At 43.7% G+C, this 22,540-nt stretch overlaps 2 protein-coding genes across 3 annotated transcripts; one reads left to right on the forward strand and one right to left on the reverse strand.

Moving 5' to 3' along the window:
* Positions 1-1,890: 1,890 nt before the first annotated feature.
* On the forward strand, positions 1,891-10,316 carry RAB33B (RAB33B, member RAS oncogene family). Its single transcript, XM_053975907.1, has 2 exons — positions 1,891-2,163; positions 7,364-10,316. Exons 1-2 carry the CDS (start codon positions 1,921-1,923, stop codon positions 7,805-7,807), a joined length of 687 nt encoding a protein of 228 aa, XP_053831882.1. The 5' UTR covers positions 1,891-1,920; the 3' UTR covers positions 7,808-10,316.
* Positions 4,804-21,936, reverse strand: LOC128806394 (uncharacterized). 2 transcript variants are annotated; one of them, XR_008436801.1, is made up of 11 exons: positions 21,873-21,936; positions 21,188-21,436; positions 20,256-20,315; positions 19,504-19,635; positions 18,559-18,705; positions 17,687-17,747; positions 17,240-17,512; positions 13,323-13,447; positions 12,616-12,686; positions 11,003-11,199; positions 4,804-4,895 (listed from the first exon to the last, which is right to left on the reverse strand). XR_008436801.1 is itself a non-coding variant. In XM_053975908.1 (7 exons), the coding sequence occupies exons 2-7, from the start codon at positions 21,350-21,352 to the stop codon at positions 17,409-17,411; spliced, it is 669 nt and encodes a 222-aa protein (XP_053831883.1). In that variant the 5' UTR covers positions 21,353-21,436; positions 21,873-21,936; the 3' UTR covers positions 16,920-17,408. The 2 variants fall into 2 exon arrangements, 1 of the variants encoding a protein (XP_053831883.1); XM_053975908.1 differs by lacking the exons at positions 4,804-4,895; positions 11,003-11,199; positions 12,616-12,686; positions 13,323-13,447 and having other exon boundaries at positions 16,920-17,512.
* Between the last annotated feature and the right edge of the window lie 604 nt (positions 21,937-22,540).

Below are 22,540 nucleotides of genomic sequence, written 5' to 3' on the forward strand. Positions count from 1 at the left end.
TTGTTACCTCATGTCCAACAAGCCAGTAACTACTCAAGAGAGACATGATCTGTTTCAGATTGCACAAACCTGGTGCTCCCGTGATATTCAACAGATAAGTACCCCAACTCTCAGAACTTTTACTATTTATACATTTTAGCAAAGGGATTGGTGTTCATTGGCTCCAAGTCACACGATTCTCATACTAATCAGTGTTCTTCTGTCTTCTAGTGGTCAATGGTTCTCTCACCTCTCTAATGAACCCCTGCTCAGTCTCTCTCCTTTGTGGCCAGTGGGTTTTTGTGCCGGTGCTCTGTGAGCCGGTCGGGATCTGCCCCTGCCGGAATTCCTGTTACCCACTGGCAGCCGACTTCAGCACAGTTACTGAGTTGTCTCTGTTTCTTTCTTCCTTATCCTGGGAGTTCTGCCACATGTCCTTGTGGCCCCTAAATTCTGCGTTTTTGGTGTGCACTATGGGACATCCACTTTGTCCTCAGTGGTACATCCTTCTTCCCAAGCTTTGTTAACCTCCCCCGGGTCTGAGAACATTGAAGCCTGTCCAGTCCCAAACCACAACAAGGCATTTGTACCAACAAATATTTTGTTTTTGGAGCACCTGGCCATCACTTAGATCTTCCTGGCAGCTCTCTGTTTCACAGACCCAGTCTCCCTTCCCACTGATTAGGCTGGAAGGCAGACAAAAATGAAGCAACCATTTGTAAGAAAATCTTACATACTCCATGTGAAAAATGCATATTTTATGATTGGCTTTTCGCAAATATTAAATTGAATACTGTATGTATTATGGTATATTGATTAGTTGTGCTGTAATAACATTTTAATAGTATGGTAAATGTAGTTTTGTAGTTAAAATGAAGCTTTAGTAGTTAAAATAGAAACTATGTATGTGGGGTTTTTTAAAAGGAATGAGATACTCGCTTCGAGATAACAGTCACAGAACACCTAAATCTTCCAGAGAAAGGGAATTTATGGTTTTCTTATCAGAAGAAGCTAATTTCTTCAGGCCTTGCTCAGACTCGAAGACGCCGTGGGGACTAAAAGAAGCAGTTGACATATACCAGAGAGAGTTTCTTGTTTTGAATAGAATGTATGCATAAGCATGAAGTATGTATGAATATGCAACAGTGTACACTTTTAAGGGTTATTCCTTTATTCACAAGGCATGCTTGTCGTGGCTTAAGTGCCCGAGAGCATCCGGGCGTCCGTAATTCTTCGCTTTTTATTGTACACTTGTAATTGTCCTAACCCTAAATTTTCATTCCTCTAACCGTATCACTATTTTTATCACCATTTCATTACTATTAAACTTTTAAAAATTCGGAAAAAAAAAAAAAAAAAAAGGCGCCTTTCACACTCCACACCTCGCGGCATCCGGGCCGCCCGGACGGCGGCGGGGTCGGCCCTGCCCGCTGCTCAGAGATTCCCGAGCCGCTCCCCGCTCCGGGCTACGGCTCCGGCTCCCGCTCCCCCCTCCCGCTCCCGGCTCCCGTTCCCGGCTCCCAGCTCCCACTCCCCGCTCCCCGCTCCCGCTCTCCCCTCCCGGCTCCGGCTCCCGGCTCCCGTTCCCCCCTCCCCGCTCCCGGCTCCCGCTCTCCTCTCCCGGCTCCGGCTTCCCCTTCCCGCTCCCCCCCCCCCCCCCCCGGCTCCCGGCTCCCACTCCCCCCTCCCGCTCCCGGCTCCCGCTCTCCCCTCCTTGCTCCGGCTCCCGCTCCCCGCTCCCGGCTCCCGCTCTCCCCTCCCGCCTCCGGCTCCCGCTCTCCCCTCCCGGCTCCCAGCTCCCACTCCCCGCTCCCGGCTCCCGCTCCCCCTTCCCGGCTCCGGCTCCCGCTCCCTCAGCGCCCCCTGCCGCCGGCAGCAGCGGCTCTCTCGCGAGACCGGCCCGCGCCGGGGGCGGGCGGCGGCTCCGCCGCGGGGCCCGCGATGGCGGCGGGGGACGTGGAGTCCTCGCTGGAGCTGAGCCTGACGGGCTCCGGGGCGCTGCCCGGCGCGCTGCCCCCCGCCCGCTCGCGCATCTTCAAAATCATCGTCATCGGCGACTCCAACGTGGGCAAGACGTGCCTCACCTACCGCTTCTGCGCCGGCCGCTTCCCGCAGCGCACCGAGGCCACCATCGGCGTGGACTTCCGCGAGAGGGCCGTCACCATCGACGGCGAGCGCATCAAGGTACCCCGGGGCCCGGCCCGGGCTGAGGGGGCGGCGGGCGGAGCGGCAGCGCCCGGCGTCGTCCTCCAGCGGCCGGGAGAGCGGCGCGCCCCGGGCCTGGCAGGGTGTTGCAGGCCTCCGTCACCGCCGTGCCCCGGGAGCTCGGTTCGGCGGGGTCGCGTCGCCGGCAGCCGCGGCTGTGTCTGCCCCGGCGCTGTTCCGCCGCTCGGCCTTGCTCCTGTGGGAAGGGTGGGCGCGGCGCAGGTTTCTGTGGTGGTGAACCCGATTCCTGCTGTAGGCCAAACCTGGCTGCGGCTTTTGTCAGATGCTGATTGGCACTTTACTTTACTTGTATAGAGATGTCTCAGCAGTAGTTTAGTCTGACTCGTCCCTGTTAGCAGCAGCGCTTTGCCTCTGAGAAATTCTGCATCTTCGTTCGTTGATCGCCACAGTTGTTTTAACCTTCAGCACCACAGAACTATGTAGGTGCCACTGTTATGATCATATTAGGAAATTGAATAGTGTTCAGGATTGAGCAGTGCGTTTCAGCTTCTAATTTTCAGGATTCTGTTGAGTTTGCTGTGTGATGATTGTGGCCATTATTTGCAGAATGCTCTGTAACAGCTTACAGGTGCAGTTTGTTTACCAGCTCTTTTAAGCGGAATCCCCGTCTGCTTTTGTATTAGTTTGTTTCTATGGGGAAAGCTCAGTTGTGCAGAAAAAGGAAGTTAGCAGTAGTCTTGAGCTTGTACTTGGGCATTTACTATCATCAGGCATTAAAACTACAGCTTACAGTTATGTAGCTGAAAGCTGTAGTTTTTCCTTGCTTATTTACTGATTAAAGAAATAATGGAAGATATATAAGAATAGGAGAGCCAATTTGCTTTCCTACTCTTGTGGGATTTTTTTATCTCATATCATTTTTCAACTGAAAAAGAAAGGTGAATAGGAGTTTTTGTTGGTTTTTTTGTGGTGTTTTTTTTTTTTTTTTTTAGTAAAACCATTGACTAGAATTTCTCTGACAGCTGAAATTCTGTACTCCTTTGTCCGGACAGAGGAAAGACCTCCTGAGGGATTTTGTCTTGTCACCACCATCTTACTCACTGGCATTTTCATCACGTCTGAATGATGCCTGGCCTTTGTTGGAGAGAAGTGAAGAACGTAGCACAATCCACAGCTCTGAGATGCTTCACATAGGTTATTGTGCCATTCTCATAGATAACGTTTCTGTAGATTGTTTTGCTGCATTTTTGAGAATGTTATCTGTAAAATAAACCAGTGCTGGTTGAGGAAGGTGGAGAAGTGAAGGAGGCTCTTCTGAGACACATTGTTTTGTGCAAGTTCTGTTTCAGCATTAAAGGAATACATTCTATCCTTATGGCCAGGACCCTAGTTCTTCGTGGGAGTGTTGTCAAGTTTGAACTGATTTTGGGTGGTTTTGGCAACTTCTCTCACTCCTCTTCACCTTTCTCACATGTAGCAGTCAGCTCCAGCACCACCAGTTGAACCAGGAGAGAGAAGCTCTGATGAACTAAATTATTGTAGTGCTTGCTGTGCCCTGAAGGGAATTTTTCCTCTTGCATCAAAGTAGGTTATAAAGTGGTGTCTTCTCCCTTCTCCCTTCCCCCAGCCAGCTGGATGGTTCTTTCTTGTGCTCCTACAGCAGTAACTGTTTCCTTCACAGCTGGAAAAGTGCTGTGTCATTGGCAGGAACACAAGCACAGTTCTTCTTGCTGACTCTCTCCCACACAGTCATTGTGTAGCCTTCCCAAGGCATAGGAACAAGTGTATTCCTTGTACAGCAGGCTGACAGCTTCATATCAAACACTGGTGCCTAAATGTGACGAGTAAATTAAATCTTTCAACAAATGGGTTTGCTGCTTTCTAAATTCTCCTCTTCCTCAATTGATCTAAGCATTGAAAATTGAAGAAAACAATGATGTCAGTCTTCACTGACCTACATTAAAAGAGCTAAGCACAAATGAAATTCAAATAAGAAAGTCCGAACAGCGTGTTCTGTACCTTTGAACTATTCCAAATTTTCTCCCTTTTTAAAGGAGACATAGCATCGAGGCCAATCATGTGTTTACCAGTGTGTTATAAACCACACATACAAAGTGAGTCCTTGTTTAGAAAAGAGCCTTTCTGGACCACAAGACAGAATCAGAAGGTGGGGTGTGATAGCTGAGTCAGTTGTATTTAATATTTTTTTTTATGCCATTTGTCTTTCCTAGGGAATGTGACCAAGTGATTCTGTACAGTTTTATTAGCTGAGTTATGCTGTTAAACCAAACATTCAAACTGCATATTTTAAAGGGTTATTATAAAAACTGTGGTCCTCTGAAGATGGGTGTTACTGGACTAACAATGAAATAGTAATCTTAATGTTACTTCATCAGTGCAAACCCATTAATGTGAACATTTTCAGTGTTGTTTTTCAGAAGAGAAAATACTTGGGGTGAGAGGCAGAAATGGATCCATTTCCTCAAGTTCACCTTGAACAAGGGAAAAAAGAAACTTCTGAAGTGTGTGGTTTTCAACATTGGGAAAGGGATTTACCTCTCAGTGCAAATGACTCAGTTGATAATGCCCTTCAGGCTTGAATGCTGCATGTAAATGAAATTTTGGAAGAGCTGTAGTTTAAGCTTCACTTGCAAGTTATGTAAACCTTTAATTTAATTTCCCCATCTTTACCCAAGGCTGGCAGTACACTTGCAGATCTCTGCTTGATTGAAGCATGACCAATTTCTGCTCTGTGAATAAGATGGGGAGAGAATTGTAAGCTCACAGCTGCCTGTGAAAATGAACTCCCTCTTTACATTAATTTGATACAGCATTTTCCAAGATTTATCTGTATGATTCCTTAACATGATATTGTCTATACATAGGATTGCTTCAGCCTGCACTTCTTTTTCCTCTAATTTCTCAAATTCATGAACATTTTCTATGAGTCTCCTGACTTTATGATGTTTTATAAGTGCACAGAACTGGAAGTTTGTCTCACCTGGGTGTGTGACTGAATCTTACCCAAACACAGGTGCCTGTTTAGCCTGATTGTGTAGATTCACGGAGATGCTGTCAGTTGTGCATAGAGTGTAATACCATTGGCAAAAAGAGGGGGTTTACTCTAAAATGGGACAGATTGCAACTGAGTACCATTTCATGGGATCAGAGCCAGGGAAACTTGCCTTGCCTTTCCTAACAATGTTAGTGACCCTTTCAGAAGCAGCACACAGACACAGGTCTTTCTAAGTGTCTGGATCAAAAGCTGCAGAGAACTGGACTAGGCTACAAAAGCCAAGCTGCTCTGATGTTCTCACGATGTTCTCAGTTCCCCTGTTGCAACCAGTAGCTGCCATTCCCACCTGCTCTAGTCTGAGTTTTTTTTTTTTGGGGATGGATGACCAGGGCTGAACATAATGTTGCAGAAAAAGTCACACCATCTGAAACAACTTTTACTCTTTTTTCTTCCGTCTGTCGCATGACTGATTCATAACATCCTGTGATTGACTCGTGGATCTGGATTGTCATCCATTTTAATAATTTCCAACCTGATGAACCCTTTACTTAAAGAAAAAGTCCTTATTGTCAGTCACTGCTATCAAGACTTTGCATCTGCTTCTATTCAGTTTCACCGTATTTCCACTGTTGTAGCTTTCAAAACAACTTTATGTGATACTGTAGTCCTCTCTGTCACTGATGCATCTTCTTGCTCTTAGCAGATTTCCCTTGCACTTGGCCTTCCTTTTTTCTAATATAAAAAGTCACTGGTTAAAGTGGTAAACAAGACAATTTTCAAGATACTTGCAATTTCTAAAGAAGTTTTACTGAAACATTTGGATCAAAGGAATGCAGAGCTATGGTAAAGGGAGAACAATTTCAACAATTACATAGTGGCTGTGACTTTCATGAGAACAGATTAAATTTCAAATTTATCGTCATTGTCTGCAGAACATTTAGTATTCCTTGAGTTCTGAGTCTCAAGGAAAACTCCTTTCATTCCCAGGGACAAAAACCTTTCTGCTCAAAAGCTGAAGTACTAATCAAACTGCCTCAGCCATCAGCGATCAGCTGTACAAGGCAGACAGGAAGTTAGGACTCAGCTTTTCCCAAGAAATCAAATGTCTTTCAGATGTTCCACTATCACTAAGGTGTGTGTGATAGAGCCACACCCCAGTTTATTTCTGACAGTGTACAGGTAATGCAGTGTTGTAGGTGAAGGGGTTCTGACTGCTGTGCATTGCTGTTCTTATCTCCTGAAGAGCAAGTTTGGGTAAACATTACCGTCCACAATTCTGGAGCACTCTCTACATGTCTGAGGATTCCAGGCTTCCATTACACAGAATGATCAATGTATTTAAGATTTCTCTTAGCTGTTGCTTACATCTGCTGGTGCTACAAAGCCTGTTTATTTTGTTTCAGTCTGGACCCCAGAAATTAGAAAGAATTTTAGTTCTGCTGAATGTCTTTCTATTCTGACTATGCTTATAGCACCTGTGTTCAGTCTGGTTTGGACAGAATGGTGTGTACCTGGAAATAACCACGTGTTAACAGGAGGTTTATACTTTTCCTCTTTTTTTTCTTTTTTTTTTTTTAATTTTTTCCTTTTATGCATGCCTTGATACTACAAACCATAGTATGGTCCCAGTTAAAGCACTAAATAAACAAGTTACATGTTCATCACAGGAGGGTTTGATTCCAACACACTGCAGAGAAAGATTTCTTTGTCCTGTTTTTGTTGGTGATGTTGAAATCAAGCATGGTTTGATTTCTTCCTACTTTTACATGCCAGTTAACATCATGATAACAACAAAATTTTGGGGAAGATGAGATTATTTTTGGCAATAACAAAAATCGTGTCAGCTGAGAGTTGTATTGGGAAGTAACGCATATTTAATTTTCCAATGAAAGTGCCATTGCTAAGACTTCAGGATTCATTTTTATAAAAATCTTTAAAAATACTCCAATAAACTTTCAGAAATTTGTATTTTCCCTCAAGTGTCATCATTCCTCCTGGCCTCACTTGTGAGAAGCTTTGAAAGTCAAAGCTTCTGAAATTGTGTGAATGCAACGGTTTTCTTCAGCACCAACTTGTCAGTATGATTAACTCAGAAGAGTAGATTTCTGTGATCATGTAACTCTTCTCACTATGGGTAATTTGTGTTATTTTCCAGGATGAGTAATAAAACATTTTTTCCTCTCCTTCTCTTTCTGTTTTCAGATACAGCTATGGGATACTGCAGGCCAGGAGCGCTTCAGGAAGAGCATGGTGCAGCACTACTACAGGAATGTCCATGCTGTGGTGTTTGTGTATGATATGACAAACATTGCCAGTTTCCACAGCCTGCCATCCTGGATAGAGGAATGCAAACAGCACCTTCTTGCCAATGACATACCACGGATTCTGGTTGGAAATAAATGTGACCTGAGAAGTGCTATTCAGGTGCCCACGGACCTGGCCCAGAAGTTTGCTGACACTCACAGCATGCCATTGTTTGAAACCTCTGCCAAGAACCCCAATGACAATGACCATGTGGAGGCCATATTCATGACACTGGCTCACAAGCTTAAAAGTCACAAGCCATTAATGCTTAGTCAACCCCCAGATCATGATGAAATACATATAAAGCCTGAACCAAAACCTATCACATCCTGCTGGTGTTAGGTCACATTGTCACTGGCTTGTGACACCTAGTCTTGTTTGCAAGTGCTTCAAAATTTTGATCTTTGGCAAAGTTACAGGTTTTGGTAGCAACTATAGCAAATCTCTTTGGCACTTTAATGTGTTTTTTATTTTAATTTTTCCTGGTGTAGATGTGCCCATCTTATGCTCTTGCACTTTGTAATTGTACTTTCTGAATTACTAAAATTTCACTATAAATATATGGGAACATACTCACTTTGTCAAGTTTTGACAAAGCAATCCTAGTTGAGCTCTTGCTGCCTGAGGTTGTTCTCATCACTTGTGGTAAGATTATAACTCGTGCGCCAGTTCACTAATACTTTTGGTTGCTACTTGTGTTGGAATAATGTAGGAGAAAGAGCCTTTTGTGACAGCCAGGGAACTTGGGTTTTGGGTCAGCAAGCGGGGAGATTTTTGGCATATGAAGGAATATTAGGTGAAGAGTAGGAAATTAGAAAGCAGGTACCTTTTTATTGTAAAAGCAAAAAAAAAAAAAAACAGGTCTGTCGAAGTTTGGGCTGCCAGTGTCGGTGCAAATTGCTAGGTTTTGGCCTGTCATTCCACTATGAACTTGGTCTGTTTCTTCATGGCAGTGGTAATGGAATTGACTAACTTCTCCCTACCTCTAGACAATTACTTGATACTTAAAAACTTTGTTAATTTTTCATAATTAGCATGTGATACCAAACTATGTTAACCCATATTGTGGAAAGTACTGTAGCGCAGGATTTGGGGTAAAGTTGGGGCTCTATCCATGCGTTCTCTGATCTTACTAAAATTAAATGGCATATTTCTGAAATGTGGTGTATTTGAGTTGAGTAAGTAAAAGATTGGGTGAATTTGGCAAAAGCATACTGATTTTCAAAGACAGGGTTTGCAGGGCTTTAAGAGATCATGAGTGCTTCTCAGATGTCATGAAAAGCCAACTTGATAACATATTTCAGGAATGGGAATGCTTAGGAATATGGTACATTCTTAAAATATTTCCAAACACAAACTAAATTGGGTCTTGAAATATGGAGTAAATCTACCATCTACATCATCTGTTACAGATTTTCGAGGGAAAGCCTGCATGTATAATGTTGTGACTGTATGTAGGGCATCCTTGGCATTACTAATGTGAGCTAGTAGGGGTAAGATGAGGGAAATTCTTCCTCTTGGACCACCTTTTTCTGTGTTCTCATAGTTGCAACTGCTTCTTTTCAGTTCTATCTGAAGATCAGTTTCTTAACAAAAATGGTGCTAAGTTGCACATAGCTGCATAAAGTGAAATGTAAGCATAGAATGCAATCTATGACTTCATTCACGTGCCATGTCAAACAGTGTTTTGTGACTGAGTTTTTGAAGTATAAAGGAAGATTTTTTTTTTTTGCTTTATTGGCAATGTGTAGCACGTGTTGCTTACTGGAAACTCAATGGAAGGGCTAGTTCAGAAGCTGCCACCCTAATGATTGCTTTAGAAACAAATTACTGAAACAAGATTCCTGTTGTTATGTAAACTATTACAATTCTTAAGGTGTAATTTCATTGCAGCTTATACAGAAAAAAAAATGCATTGGCTTTTTTCTAGATTTTGAAGGAGCATTTAATTTGGTCTAATATGATTAAGATGTTTAAAAAGAATCTAAACAAAAGGTAGTACTTTTTCCTGTATAAAGCTGCTTCAATTGTGACAGTAATTTTGCTTAGGAAACATTTGTAAAAGGAAGCTTTTGTATTCACTCTGAACCTTACATGACTAGAATTTACAGTTGTTTCAGAAACAATCATCTTTTTAACACTAGTGTCCTTAATGATTTCTTTTAAGAAAATTATTGATCTTAAATTGATGTTTATACTATGGTAAGTAAATATGGTTTACAGTCCTGCTGGACAGATTGTTTTTCACTCATGTCCTTAATCCTTTTTGTGAGAAGGATCCTTCTTAATTATTTGTATACTAAATATGTCAGCAAGTTTTCATGGGTTTTTTTTGTTTTGTTTTGTTTTGGTTGGTTGGTTTGGGGTTTTGTTTGTTTGTTTTATTTGTTTGTTTGTTTTTAATAAAAATACCCTAGAACTAAGAATTTTAAAGTCAGTTGGGTTGGGGGTTGGGGTAAGAAATTCATGTAGCTGCAAGTGTTACTGTTAAATTTGATCTGAAACACCTGCACATCTGCTAAGTTTTATTTGAGTTATCACAACTTGTAAATAAGGGCCCTCATGTCATGAAAATTGTGTGCAAATGGTGTTCAAGTGTGTAATTCCATGTTCAGCACAAAGCATGTTTTAATGGTTCTGCCATGGAGGCAGTGTGGTCAGTAATGCAGGATTCAGTGTTGCTCCCTGGCTTTCAGTGGTGATGTTCTGCCCACAGGATGGATGTCAGAGTACTGAATACTTTGTACATGTGTTTTCACTTCAGCAGACTGTAAAGTTGTGTTCTTTCGTATGTGCTGGGGGCAGGCAAGGCACAAAAAAACTAATAAACTGGCTTTGCCACTAACTGTTACCACTTGTTTTCAATAATTATAATAGAAATGGTAATATAATTCCATATGGTTAAAAAAATGCTGCGAGGGAGTTAAAGGAGTTTCTAGTTTCTGTCTGTGTGGGTGACAATTTTTACAAAACAGACTGTCACAATACATGGACTACTTTCAGTGCTCTCTTGCAACGACTCTGGGTGATTTTGAGGCATCTGCAGCACCCACCTGATGATTCAGAGGCATGTTCAGTATTTATTTCGGGTTCCAGCAGAATGGGAAGTGAAACAACAGTTACAAAAATAGTGATTACTGACCCTTGGATGTAAATCAAGACCCTAAAGGAGTCTTCTCCATCACTCTTCTTCTAGTCTCATTTTATTCAGAAATAAAACCTCTAACTTTTATAAATTTGTTGAAAGTCATATTTCTTGTCCTCTCTGTGAGTATTTTCACTTCACCAGAATAATTCTAATACTCTTTTTTTTTTCCCCAGAGTCCTACTTTTGAGATCATTGACTGATGTTGCTTAACATTGCAATTCCCAGATAAATGTAGAGCCATATGTTATTTAAAAGTAATAGTAATATTACTTTTAAATGGCAGTCTGACTTTTCTGTGGAAATCAACACAACACCAACACGTAATCTTAAATCTAAAGTAATAAATAACATTAGAAGTTGTCATTATTCTAGGACTCGCAAAAAAATACCACTGTTCTGAGGATGTCTCTGAGGATGTGGGATTTTTTCTCCTTCCTCTGTTGATGCAGGGTGCCCAAAGGAGGCCTCATTTATCCAGCTGAATGGCATCATCAGTGAGGGCTGTGAGGAGGCATTGAGAGAGGAAGAATGGCTGCTGTTTTCCAGGGGTGTTCTGGGATTCGCTGGGCTCTGCACAGCCTCCCACCTGCCAAATAGAAGCACGTGCTGAAGGCAGCTCCTTGTAGGTCTGGAAGCTATTTCCAGAGCTCAAAGGAAGGCAAGTGAGAGCTACTGGTCACCTAGGGACATTCCCTGAGGTGCACAGTCCCTGGGGGGATGTTATTGACATATATTGTTTTCTGCCTCGCTGAATCATCACTGCTTCATGTGAGTCACGAATTACTGAATCCTTAGCTAATAATTTGAAATTAATGGAAAACAAATTTTCCCAGCAATAGCAGTGATCATTAAAAAAAAAAAAAAACAAACCAAAACCAAAAACGCCAAAATAGAGCATAATCCTCTCCCTGGCCTGCATTTAACAAATATGCTGCTCTTATTAAGAAGACATTCTTCCCTCTGAGGCTGGTGAGGCACTGGCACAGGTTGCCCAGAGCACCTGTGGATCCCCCATCCCCAGAAGTGTTCAAGGCCAGGCTGGGTGAAACTCTTAGCATGTGAAAACTAAGAGTCATAAGACCCTGATCTTAGCTCAGTACTTCCTTTTCTGTTATTATTGTTTACTGTTTGCACTGCCCCTTTGGAAAGGTCACAGGCAGAAAAAAGACTGGTGTGAGGCAATATGCTAAACTCCCTCTTTCTGAAAATACCTAGTGATTTACTGCTGAAAACATCACACTGGGCCTCTAAATCAGGAGTCATAAAGCAGAAGCTGCATTTGCCAACCATTTATCCTCTCCAAAGCCTGGTCATCCCCACATCCTTCACACCCACTCCTGTACAGGAAAACACTTTAAATGCTCAGGGGGCTTTGAGGTGCTCCTTGCCCTTCATAGTCCTCTGTCCTTCAGACTTTTCTTCAGTTAAGGAAGGGCAGACAAAGAGGAGAAGACTAAACTGACCCTAAAATACATGAAACAGCTTTTCTATTCACTTCAAGGTATTTTTAACACACTCAAAATAGAGACAGTGAAGAGCTTCTGCCTTCAGCAACCAAAGATTCAGCTGTAGATTAAGGAAAGCATGTGCTAATCAGAGAGGGTTTTCAAGTTCCTGTGGATCCTCACGACTACCCTGGAGTGCTAGCTTCAATTCTGAGCTAATATCTGAGTCACTGTGATGCTGCTGTTAAAAAAGCACAAATGCTGGCAGCCCTTGTCTTTTTGCTTCAAGGCTCACAGTGCTTTTGTCAAATTGCACCTGACCTGAAAGAGTTGATTTCAATGCTTTCATCTGTCATTAAGTAGGTACATTTAATTTATATGCATGATGATAGCAGAGGCTAAATAAAGATATATAAGATCTATTCTATCTATATATCTAAAATGATGGCCAGAAAACATGTATATTCACATCACCATAGGCATGCATACTTTTGCATCATAATGCAACATTTGGGGGAGTGCTGTGTGGAGTTCCAGCTCTTTTTGATGTGTGATACCTGACACTGGTGGGATTCCAGCTCTAGCATCTGCTTTAAGGCTCCAGCTCTCAGGCTTTATGGGTGAAGAACTGTTGAATGAAGCAAAAACGTGGGTCAGTTGGGGTTGGGAGGCTGCCTGCATCACACAAAATTAGAAACACAGAGGCAACTGCTATATAAGGTATGCTTAGAGCAAAGAATTTGGAAGCTGAAAACACCATCTGTCACCCTGAGTCAGTCTTATGGTTATTGGGCAGGGGGCAAGGGCTGAGCAATATCTGCATGCACTGTTCCGCCATAAACACAGCATATAATAACAACTAATACTGACTAAAGAAGAAAGTGATGAGTGTAGTTAAAAACATGTAGTGGACAGAAGGCAGAGGATGAAACACGAACCATGAAACAAAGTAATTTTAAATTAAGATGACATAAATGTCAAGTCAATGAAGGAGAACACACATTTCTGCAACTTTGAAGCTGTAACTACCAAGGAAGGAAGGAAGGAAGGAAGGAAGAGACATTACTGCAGCAGCTCAGAAAGTGCAAGTGAAACTGTGCAGTTTGATAATGTGCTTGGGTTAGACAGACCTGAAGAGGTGCAGGACAAAGCAGTTCCTGTTTTTATGGAGAAGCACCTAGGGAAGGCTGGGAAATGCTGTTTGCTTTAATGGGCTTCCCTCCTCAAGTTAGAGGTAAATTCAACAACTTTTCCCCATACTTACACACTGTTGGTGCTGGAGAATCATGGAATCATATCTCAGTTTGGAAGGGACTGATAAGGATCAGTGGTTGGACTCAATGTATTAAAGGTCCTTTCCAACATAAAGAAGTCTGTGGTTCTGTGATCCTAGGGAACAAGAAATCACACAGTCTGACTCCAAAAAAATGCATATTGGGTGTCTTATATTAGGTGGGGTTTCTACTGAGTATATTAAAAAAAAAAAAAAAAGAATATTCCTCCTCTCAGCTGCAGGCAAATTCCACTTCCTGTTTTCAGAACATATCTGTATTTTGATTAATCAGTACCACTCCTGTCCTTTCCCAGCTCTTTTAAGGCTCTCTCCTGTAGTCTGCCTTTCCCTTGCATGTTTAATGAGCAAGACCCACTCAATGTTCCCCACTCAAAATATTTTAGGCCAGTTCATCTACCTACGGTGAAGATTTACTTCAATTTCCAACTGCTTCATGCAAAAACAGGGTGGGCTATGCAGACACACAACTGTGACTTTGTATCCCCTGTTTTCTCACTGCCTTTTGCCAGCAAAGGGGAAACACATTTGTTCCCAGCAAAGGCTGCTCTGACCCTGAGCACCAGCAGCTCAGCAGCACAGGGGAGGAACTGCACCAAATATATATCTATGAAAAATAAAATAAAATAAAAGATACAAATAAATAAAAAAATATATAATTTATTTTAAATCCCAGACAGGCTTGTTGTCAAAGAAGTGTCTGAAAGGGTTCCCTGATCCTCACCATGATGAAGATCCCTTCTCTTTCCCTCCTCCTCTGCACCTCCTGCCCCTTCTGTTGGGGAAATGACTTCAAAAAATTCTTTGCCCTTAGTTGAACATTAACTTCCAGAATCAGCTTCCCTGATTAACCTTCTGATTACACTGGGTGATTAACTGTGGCCACTGCTAACGGAGAGGCTGGCAGGCTTTGCCTTTATCCACCCGTGGATGTTGTGTGCCTTGCTCTGTGCGTCAGGGAATAGGGTAATGTTTGCCTCAGCCTGCTTGAGGTAAAGAAGTTTTTTTTTTATGTGAATGCCTTGTCTTTGACCTAATACAAGCAATGCTGGCACAAGGCGAGCACAAAGTGCTTGGGTGCATAACGGCGGTCCATAACTCCACCTGACACCCACCAGTGAAAGCTGGGGGTGACACAAGCTGTGGAATATCCCTGGAGATGCAGGCAGGCTCTGGGAAGGTACTGTACCTCACATGTGGAATGGGCTGCTAAATACAGCACTGGAAACTGCAGTTAGGAATATATTTACTGCAACACTAACCAAAGAGGAGAAGAGTTAAAGAGGAGAAACATTAAACTGATAATCAGTTTCCACCAATTTCCATTCTGCAGCTGTCATTTTTCTGGAAAACCCCCACTTTTGTAGAAAGAACTGTTGAAATCACGTGTCTGTGAGCGATCTGCAATAGTTCCACCACTGGAAGGACTGTGTAAGAAATAAGCCATCTTATAGCTGCTGATAAATCAGTTGCATACGTTTTTATTCAGAAGCAGCATAGAGCATACTCCTCTTTTGCACTCTAAGAATTCAGTATGTGCTGCTAAGGCTGTTTCACAGCCAAATGAGAACCTGCCACGCCTGCCAATAAATGCCACCTCAAAGGCTTTCAAAGCCAGGCTGGGTACTTGGATTGCGTCCCAGAGCTGTGCCAGGAGGACCTGACCTGCAGCAGCCATGGTGGCACTGCCACCCTCATCCCAGGAATTATGGAGCTGAGCCGATGGAAACAGCACAGCATTTGGAAAAGGACTGGTGGCGTGTTGCTCTGCACGCTCACAGTAAAAGCAAATTGCCCTGTTCAACCAGCAGTCAAATGCTGTTGAATTATGCTCAGTACATCATGACTGGTTATGGAACAGCACTTCTGAATGGGACCACAACTCCCAGAAATGATGCAGAGGCTGAGCAGTGCACTGTAGCAATGCAAAGTCGGCTTTAGACTGACCAGAGCCACGCTGCTGTCAGCTATTAGTGAGCCCAATACCCTCTGAGGGTGTCTGTCTGTTCTTTTAATGTACAAGAACAGCAGTTTGTGTTAAACAAGAAGAAACTCCCCAGCATTTCATTGCAGATGGTGTGGAGCTGTGCCAGAAGCATCTGAGGACAGGGAGAGCAGTCACACTCGGTGCTTTGATGCCTGTTGACAGGCACTATTTCAGAGGAAAAAGCACAGCATCCCATTATGAACCACGACGTTTGAATTAATATATTAAAGCAATTCAAACATTAACACCTCCAAATGAACAAGACACCAGCTGTGTTTTGGTTGGCATAGAGGGGATTGGAGTAGCTGATCCCCAGACATCCCTTCCAACTCAACCCTTCTGTGGCTCTGCAGGCAAGGTAATGAAGGTATTTAGAGCCAAAGTCAGGAAGAATTTGGCTACTGTGGCATATAATTAAGTTGCCAGAGTAGGACCTGCAGGCCCAAGCACCCAAAGATGGGGACAGCTTCCCTGGCTGAAGCTGGGCAGTGGAGGAAGCAACATGTGACCTGAGAAGGGCTGTGGAGGGAGCCTGGTGGTTAGGGCTGCTCTCTTGATCTCAGATATTCCCAGACATTAATAATTTTAATGGTTAAAGTCAGCAAAAATACACTTGGCAAGCACCTTACACACAGAGGGGTGCCAGACTTCCTCAATATGTGGCTAAGAGTATTTCTCTGTTCCAGATTACAAAAAAAAAAAAGCTGTAACATCTTCATAGAATCATAGAATTGTTTGGAAGTGACCTTAAAGATCACCTGTTCCACTAGACCAGGCTGCTCAGAGTCCCATCCAGCATGGCCTTGAGCTTCTCTGGGCAGTCTGTGCCAGTGTGTCACCACCCTTACAGCAAAGAATTTCTTCCCAATATCTAATCTAAACCCACCCTCTTTAGTTTAAAGCAATTTAGGTATTGGAGTCCCTTTGCCAGCATTATGAAAAGAACTTCAGTCTTTAGAGAAAAAAATAAATCAAGAACAACTCTTCTCTTGAGACCACAAAAGGCACCTTACGTGCTGCAATTAGAGAAGTTTGATAGGAGATAATTGCTGGACTTCCATGCCTCATGGTGGGTATGACTTATCCTACTACCCACTTGCTCAAGATGGGAACTCATTTTCCAGGCCCTGTTCAAATGCTGTGTTAATCTGTATCGTGGGTTAAGTCATCTACCACTCCCTGCTCAAGGCCTGCAGGCAAGATAAACACTTGACATCCACCTAAAAGTGAAACACAAAGTACATATGGGAATTCTATGTACTTCAGGAGATGACAGAACCTGACTGGAAGCTGTAATTCCTTGGTGTAGAGGACCAAGAGGTCCCCTAGAGAAAATACAACAAAACATCTTTGTCTAGATCTGTAATAAATTTTAGCAAAATAGGCCCTAAAATAAGGATTTATTTTAAATTTTCAATCTACAAAGTCGAAATAGGAAAACTTGAACTGAATTTAGAGTATTCAAGTTACTTCATAAAAGGAGCTACTGCAGCTCCAGTTCCTGCCACACTCTATAGTTAAACTTCAGTGCTAAAACTAATTGCACTAACACATTTTGACCTGAGGCACCTGAATGCCATTATTAAGGTTTCACATCAAAAACTTTACTTGCCCCCATTCCTACCAAGAAGAAAAGGAAAACACTCTGAAGCTCAAGGATGAAGGGCATCCTTCATTATCATCCTAATAATTCATGCAGGAAGAGGGAGAAATCGAGATAGCAGTTGAAGAAAAAGGAATTGTATTTAAAATTGAAATGCCTAAGGCTAGTACTGCTGCACAAACTACATGATGAATTCTAGTGAAACAAGACATGATTTAAGTACAAAAGCCGGAGGAAAAAACACTCTCACTTTCCAGAAGCAATGAGGTATTTTCACCATACAAAAAAGTTCAAAATCACCTGCAGATCTTTCCCTCTGCACTGTGATCTCTGCTCAGTGCTGGGCATTCGCTAGTTTGCTCTGCATGTGTTTTTCAAAGGGCCAAGGAAAAGTGCATAACCGTCTTTAAAGATTAAGAACTTATTGCATCTCTCTTGCCACATTTGAACACAATGGTCGGCCACTTTTTCAAGTCATTCTGATATATGGTGGAGGTTTGGATGTGTCTTCTTCTGCATCTACATCCTGGGCTGGAAACCGATCTGTGAAATTAAAAATTCTCCCCCCAGGGCCTGTGGGAGAAAAGAAAGCAAAAACCATTAAACGTGGTATAGACATTTGCACAAAATCCCGAGTTCCTTTTGATTATCAGGATTTTGGTTATCAGGATTTTAAACCTTCTTCAGAATGTTCCTTCCTCATCCCTGGTGATCATCCAGACATGTGGAGGCAAAAGAGTTACTCACTTTGTACAGCACAAATCATTTCCACAGCCTGATTTTGGTCCTCACTAGGCTGCAACCATTCCTATGAAAAAAAACCAGCACCATCAAGTACCTCACCTGGAAATTTGTTCAAGAAGATACACCTGAACTTATTTGAGAAGTCTGTGCAGTCCACGCCTCCTAACACCTTTTAGTTTGAAAATTTAAAGCAGCTTCATGTTACCTAATCTGTTTTTAGTCAGAACAGCTGCCTTGTGGCCTGTACCCTTTAATTCCTTACCAAACCAAATGGCTGGATGCACATGTTTAATAACACAGCATCAGAACTGCTCTAGTAGAGAAGCAGTTGGTATTTATTTTTTTACCCAGCTCATTTAGCAGAGATGCCGTGGGCCCCATCACTTGAGGAAAGTCCTTATGAACGAGGAGTAAATTACATATGTCAGCACCCCAACACTTCACACATAGCACTGGAGATGCTTTTACTGCTGAAACTGAAGTTCCAGCATGTAAGTAAGTACCAGTAAGTCTTTGTAATGCTGCACCAGAAGCAACTGGTGGCTTAAAGATGAGAGGAACAGTTTTTGAGGAGAGCAGGAATTTATGGAAATTTAAGCCACAGTAGCTTCAGCACAAATGGTTTGGAAAATAGAGATAACTTATATTGGCTCTTACATGACACTGTAAATAAGAGGGAGATTTTTTCCTTTAAAGGAAAAAATATAAGAAATATAAAACCCTTCTAATATCCCACTTAATTTCTTAGAATTCACCCTGCATGACTGAGGTAGGGGCTGAGACTAGGTTTATAGGAGAAAAACACACCTTTTTTCCCTGGTTTCTTCCCCTCCCAGGAACATTCAGTAGAAATAAACTTGTTGTGCCCCACTCACCATCCCAGTCACACTGTCATAGCAGGAGCAGCAGGGAAGGCTCCGGCATCCCAGGTAAGCCATGGCCAGCACGGAACAGGCACTGCAGATGGACACAGCCAGCATGGCTATGTTAGCACCCTTGACAACTTTACTGAGTATGAACCTCTGCCAAAATAAAATGAGATGGTAAAGGCATATTCAAAAAGTGACACTCTCCAACAAAAAATAATCTAACGACTGCAAGAATGCTGTGATTGCATGGTAGGAGATTGATTCGTAGTCAGTGTTATTTAAGATTTTTCTGTGTTCTGAAAAACAAACCAAGTATGAACCTCAAACAGAGCAAGCAGTGAAATAAGGCTGCTGATTAAATGTGAGATGCTACGTAATGGCTTTGGGTTTGGAAATAGCTTTGACAATGAATAAAAACCCTAAGGAATGGCTGCTCTTCTCCACACTGAATATGAGAAACATTGTTTTGCTGCACTGCACCTTATAGCAGCCTGACATTTTGACTTGTCCTGCAATAAACCAATGACCAGCTTAATCTCTCTGAAATGCCTTTACTCCCACAGCAAGCAATTACTTGTAGACTGGAGGTACAAAAAGGGCTTCATTCCTTCTCTACAGCTTTACTGTGGAGGATACACCTAAACTAACAGCAGGTTTAACCAGGTGACCCTGTAACTGCTGTAACCTGAGGTGCTTGTTGGAAAGATCTGAGCCTTGCAACCACTTTCTCAAACCAGGCCAGGGATACTCTCAGCACTTTTCCCTGAGCAGCACCAGTGTTTTTTCATGGCTCAGCCCACACCACCCCTTTGCACTAAGAAGCAAAAGCAGCCAACCTGACCTAGTGTCACCTGTCCTAGAAGTCTGGTTCTGTTTGTAAACCACATCTGGCACTGCTTGCAGATTAAGGGTGGCATGTTCCCCAGTGATAATCATGACATCAATACTTACAGTATGGATAACATGGACTGGGGCAGAACTCAGCTCCTCCTCTTCACCATAGCTCAGTGTCAAGGAGCTATAAACTATTACAATGAAGATGGCAACACAAGAGACTATGGAAGCAACTATCAGTACATTCACCTAGACAGACAGAGAATTTTAGTGAGAAAAAGAAGGGGAGCAGGAATAAAAGCTGTCCTTGGGCAAATACAAGCATTACAGGTAGCCTTTGACCTACCATAACACTGCAGCATCCCCAGCAGCAACAGTCACTTAGAAGCCAAAGAGAAGTAGAGGTTTTCATAATACTGAGTTCCTGAGTTACAGCTGAGTCCTGAATATTAATCAGAGGTGCTACTTAAAGACCTCTAATTTGCATACAATATCCTCCCTTGGAGTTTACATGGCTGGAGAAACCTACCCAGGAAATGCAAACCTCTTAACTCCTTTCATATTTTAGTGTACACAGCGCTTAACGACATGAAGGACCACCAAAAGAAAAGCATTGAAATGAAGTGTTTGTACAGAGTGTTGCTTTTTATTAGGCCCAGTGCCTGTCTGCTGCAGCAGAAAGCAAGGTAACACTGCTTCCTCCTCTTGGTGATAAAGACAGCAGCTTTTGTGAAGAAAACTCAAAGAAATAAGCTCTTAATTCTGCAGGAGGACCAGTCAGCTCATTCCTTACTCAAACTGTTTTTGATTGCCCCAACATTTTGCCCTTGCCCCATACACACAAACACCCATCTGCCCCTCTTGCTTACAAGAACTGGATTCTTCCTCTGCGAGGAGAACAAAGCCAGGACGCCTGGGACACCCATCACCTGCAGAGCACAAAAGGAGATGGTAGCTTGGGAGACAAACTGCTACAGAGTAATGAAAAGTAATAAAAAGTGTTTTCAAGGCTTGGATCAGAGTAACTGCAGCATCAGAAATTGCTCATTTTTCTGGTTTCCTCTGTAGCATCTCCTGGATGCAGAACATGGGTGACATGCATCTCGCCCACTTGCTACCCACACAGCCTTGCTACTGCTGACCAGAGCTTTATGGGTCAGGCAAAATAATGAAACTGATTCAATAAATCTGATTTAATGTGCTAAAAATGCACATTGCTTTGCCAAGTCCATATGCATCTTGTGAAGGAAAGAAAGATACCAATGAAAGGAGATAGGCAGCCTCTGCACTGGAGAGAGCTCTTCAGTGTAATTTCCTTGCAGCATGGCTCAGCAGGGTAAATCAGGGTGCTGAATGCCAGGGAGCAGGGATACCTCTTGCCCACTCCTCACTGCAGTACCAAAATTAGGGGCACTGTGCTGTGGGACAGAGATCAGCACCCAGATGTTCATCTGCCTGAACACAGGATGAGGTGTTCCCCTCCTAATCTTTGGTGGCCTCTCTGTGGCCACTGTTCTGCAAAAAAAAACCCTGTCAATTGTCACTATGTCCCACTTTCTATATCATCCAGCAGAAATGTATTTAATTTAGTTCCTTCAGAGGAAAGTCTGCTTGCACTCTTCTGCCTATATCATTATAAAGAAACTTTTATTAACTGAGTTCAAAGCATGAAACAAGGGAAAAGCTGGCAAGAAATCTTGCCTTCCCTCCCACCCCCAATATGAGTACTAGTATGTAGCAGTGGGAAAAAAAAAAAAACAACACTGCAAAACAAAGCATAGAAAATATAGTAGAAGTTTACCATGCCAGCCCAAATTGGAGCTCTGGTTTTGCCCAGCTGAGACTCTGTTCTGAAAATGCCATCTATGAACCCACTGGTGACACAGACGGTGCTGAAGGCAATCTGGAACATCCCCAGAACGACCATGTTCCTCTGGTTAAAGATGAAATATCGATACCGATCCATTCTGCTCTGATTCCCACATAAACCCCTGAACACGGATTCTGGCGAGCTGCACCACGGCCTTCCAGGGACGGAGAATGGCTCTTCCTAGGCAGGAGAGAGAGAAGGACAGGATCATCGGCTGGTGCGCAGGACCGGCACCAGGAGCACAGAGCTCACTCCTCAGTGTCCCAAATCAAGCGGCCTTTTGGGAAATCCTTTTGGGAAATCCCCGGGGCTGCTGCTGCGTGCCAGGCGTCTGGGACACCATTCCCGACGTTTCTGGAGCGATCGTCACCTCAGACCCCACCGCTGACCTTCTTCCCTTCGGGGTTTCTGCCGCCCGCAGAGGCGCAGGGGGTGCCCAGGTTCTCTCCTGCTGCTCCCTTGGGGCAGCCAGCACCGAGCCCCGATACTCGCCGTGGTTGCTGCCGGTCATGGCACGCCCTCTCCAGGAGCGGCTCCAGCTCCAGGTGTCTCCCGTGTCCCCTTGTTCCGTTGCGATCCCGCCGGCCGGGAAGCGCCGCGCCCGCTGCGCCCTCACCTGCAGCGGCTCGGGCAGCGTCGGGAGAGCTCCCGCTCCGCGTCCGGGAAAGGAGTTCCGAGCCTGTGTCAAAAGAAGCCGGCGAGCCCGGGAGATCCTGTGCCGTGCCGTGCCGTGCCGGGACCCGCGCAGGGACGCGGCTCCTCCGCCCGCCCCCTCCCGCCTCGCCCGCAGCCGGGAGCGGCCGCCCCGCCCCGGGCACCCTCGGGCTGCCGGGACGGGGCGTTCCGCCCATCCCTTCTCCACAGCAACTGAGCCTTTTTTTCCCTCTTTTTCTTTTTTTTTTTTTTTTTTCCCTCCTGCCGCTGTAAGTGCTGCTTCACACGACATACATTTGCAGTACTGTGAGCTGGGGGAAGTGGCACAGGTTGCTCAGAGGTCTTGCTGAAAGTGTCCAAGGCCTAGGGAAGTGACCATCCCCTTTACCTGGCACAGGTGAGGCCACACCTCAAGTGCTGTGCTCAGCTGGGCGCCGCCCACTTTAAAAAGGATTTTGAGGTGCTGGATTGTGTCCAGAGAAGGGCAACAAGGCTCATGAAAGGTGTATAAAACACATCTCATGTTTGAGGGAGCTAGGGTTGTTCAGCATCAAGAGGAGGCTCAGGGAGAACCTCATCACGCTCTACAACTCCCTCAAGGGAGGCTGTAATAAGGTGGGGTCAGTCTCT

Source organism: Vidua macroura, chromosome 4 (assembly GCF_024509145.1).
Source record: "Vidua macroura isolate BioBank_ID:100142 chromosome 4, ASM2450914v1, whole genome shotgun sequence".
Classification (NCBI taxonomy): domain Eukaryota; kingdom Metazoa; phylum Chordata; class Aves; order Passeriformes; family Viduidae; genus Vidua; species Vidua macroura.

Coding starts and splice junctions, on each gene's coding strand:
- RAB33B (XM_053975907.1), top strand. CDS start 1,921: ATGGCGGCGGGGGACGTGGAGTCCTCGCTGGAGCTGAGCCTGACGGGC. Junction 2,164..7,363: donor TCGACGGCGAGCGCATCAAG/GTACCCCGGGGC, acceptor TTCTGTTTTCAG/ATACAGCTATGGGATACTGC.
- LOC128806394 (XM_053975908.1), bottom strand. CDS start 21,352: ATGGATCGGTATCGATATTTCATCTTTAACCAGAGGAACATGGTCGTT. Junction 20,316..21,187: donor CTCCAATTTGGGCTGGCATG/GTAAACTTCTAC, acceptor TGTGCTCTGCAG/GTGATGGGTGTCCCAGGCGT. Junction 18,706..19,503: donor CAGTCCATGTTATCCATACT/GTAAGTATTGAT, acceptor TTATTTTGGCAG/AGGTTCATACTCAGTAAAGT.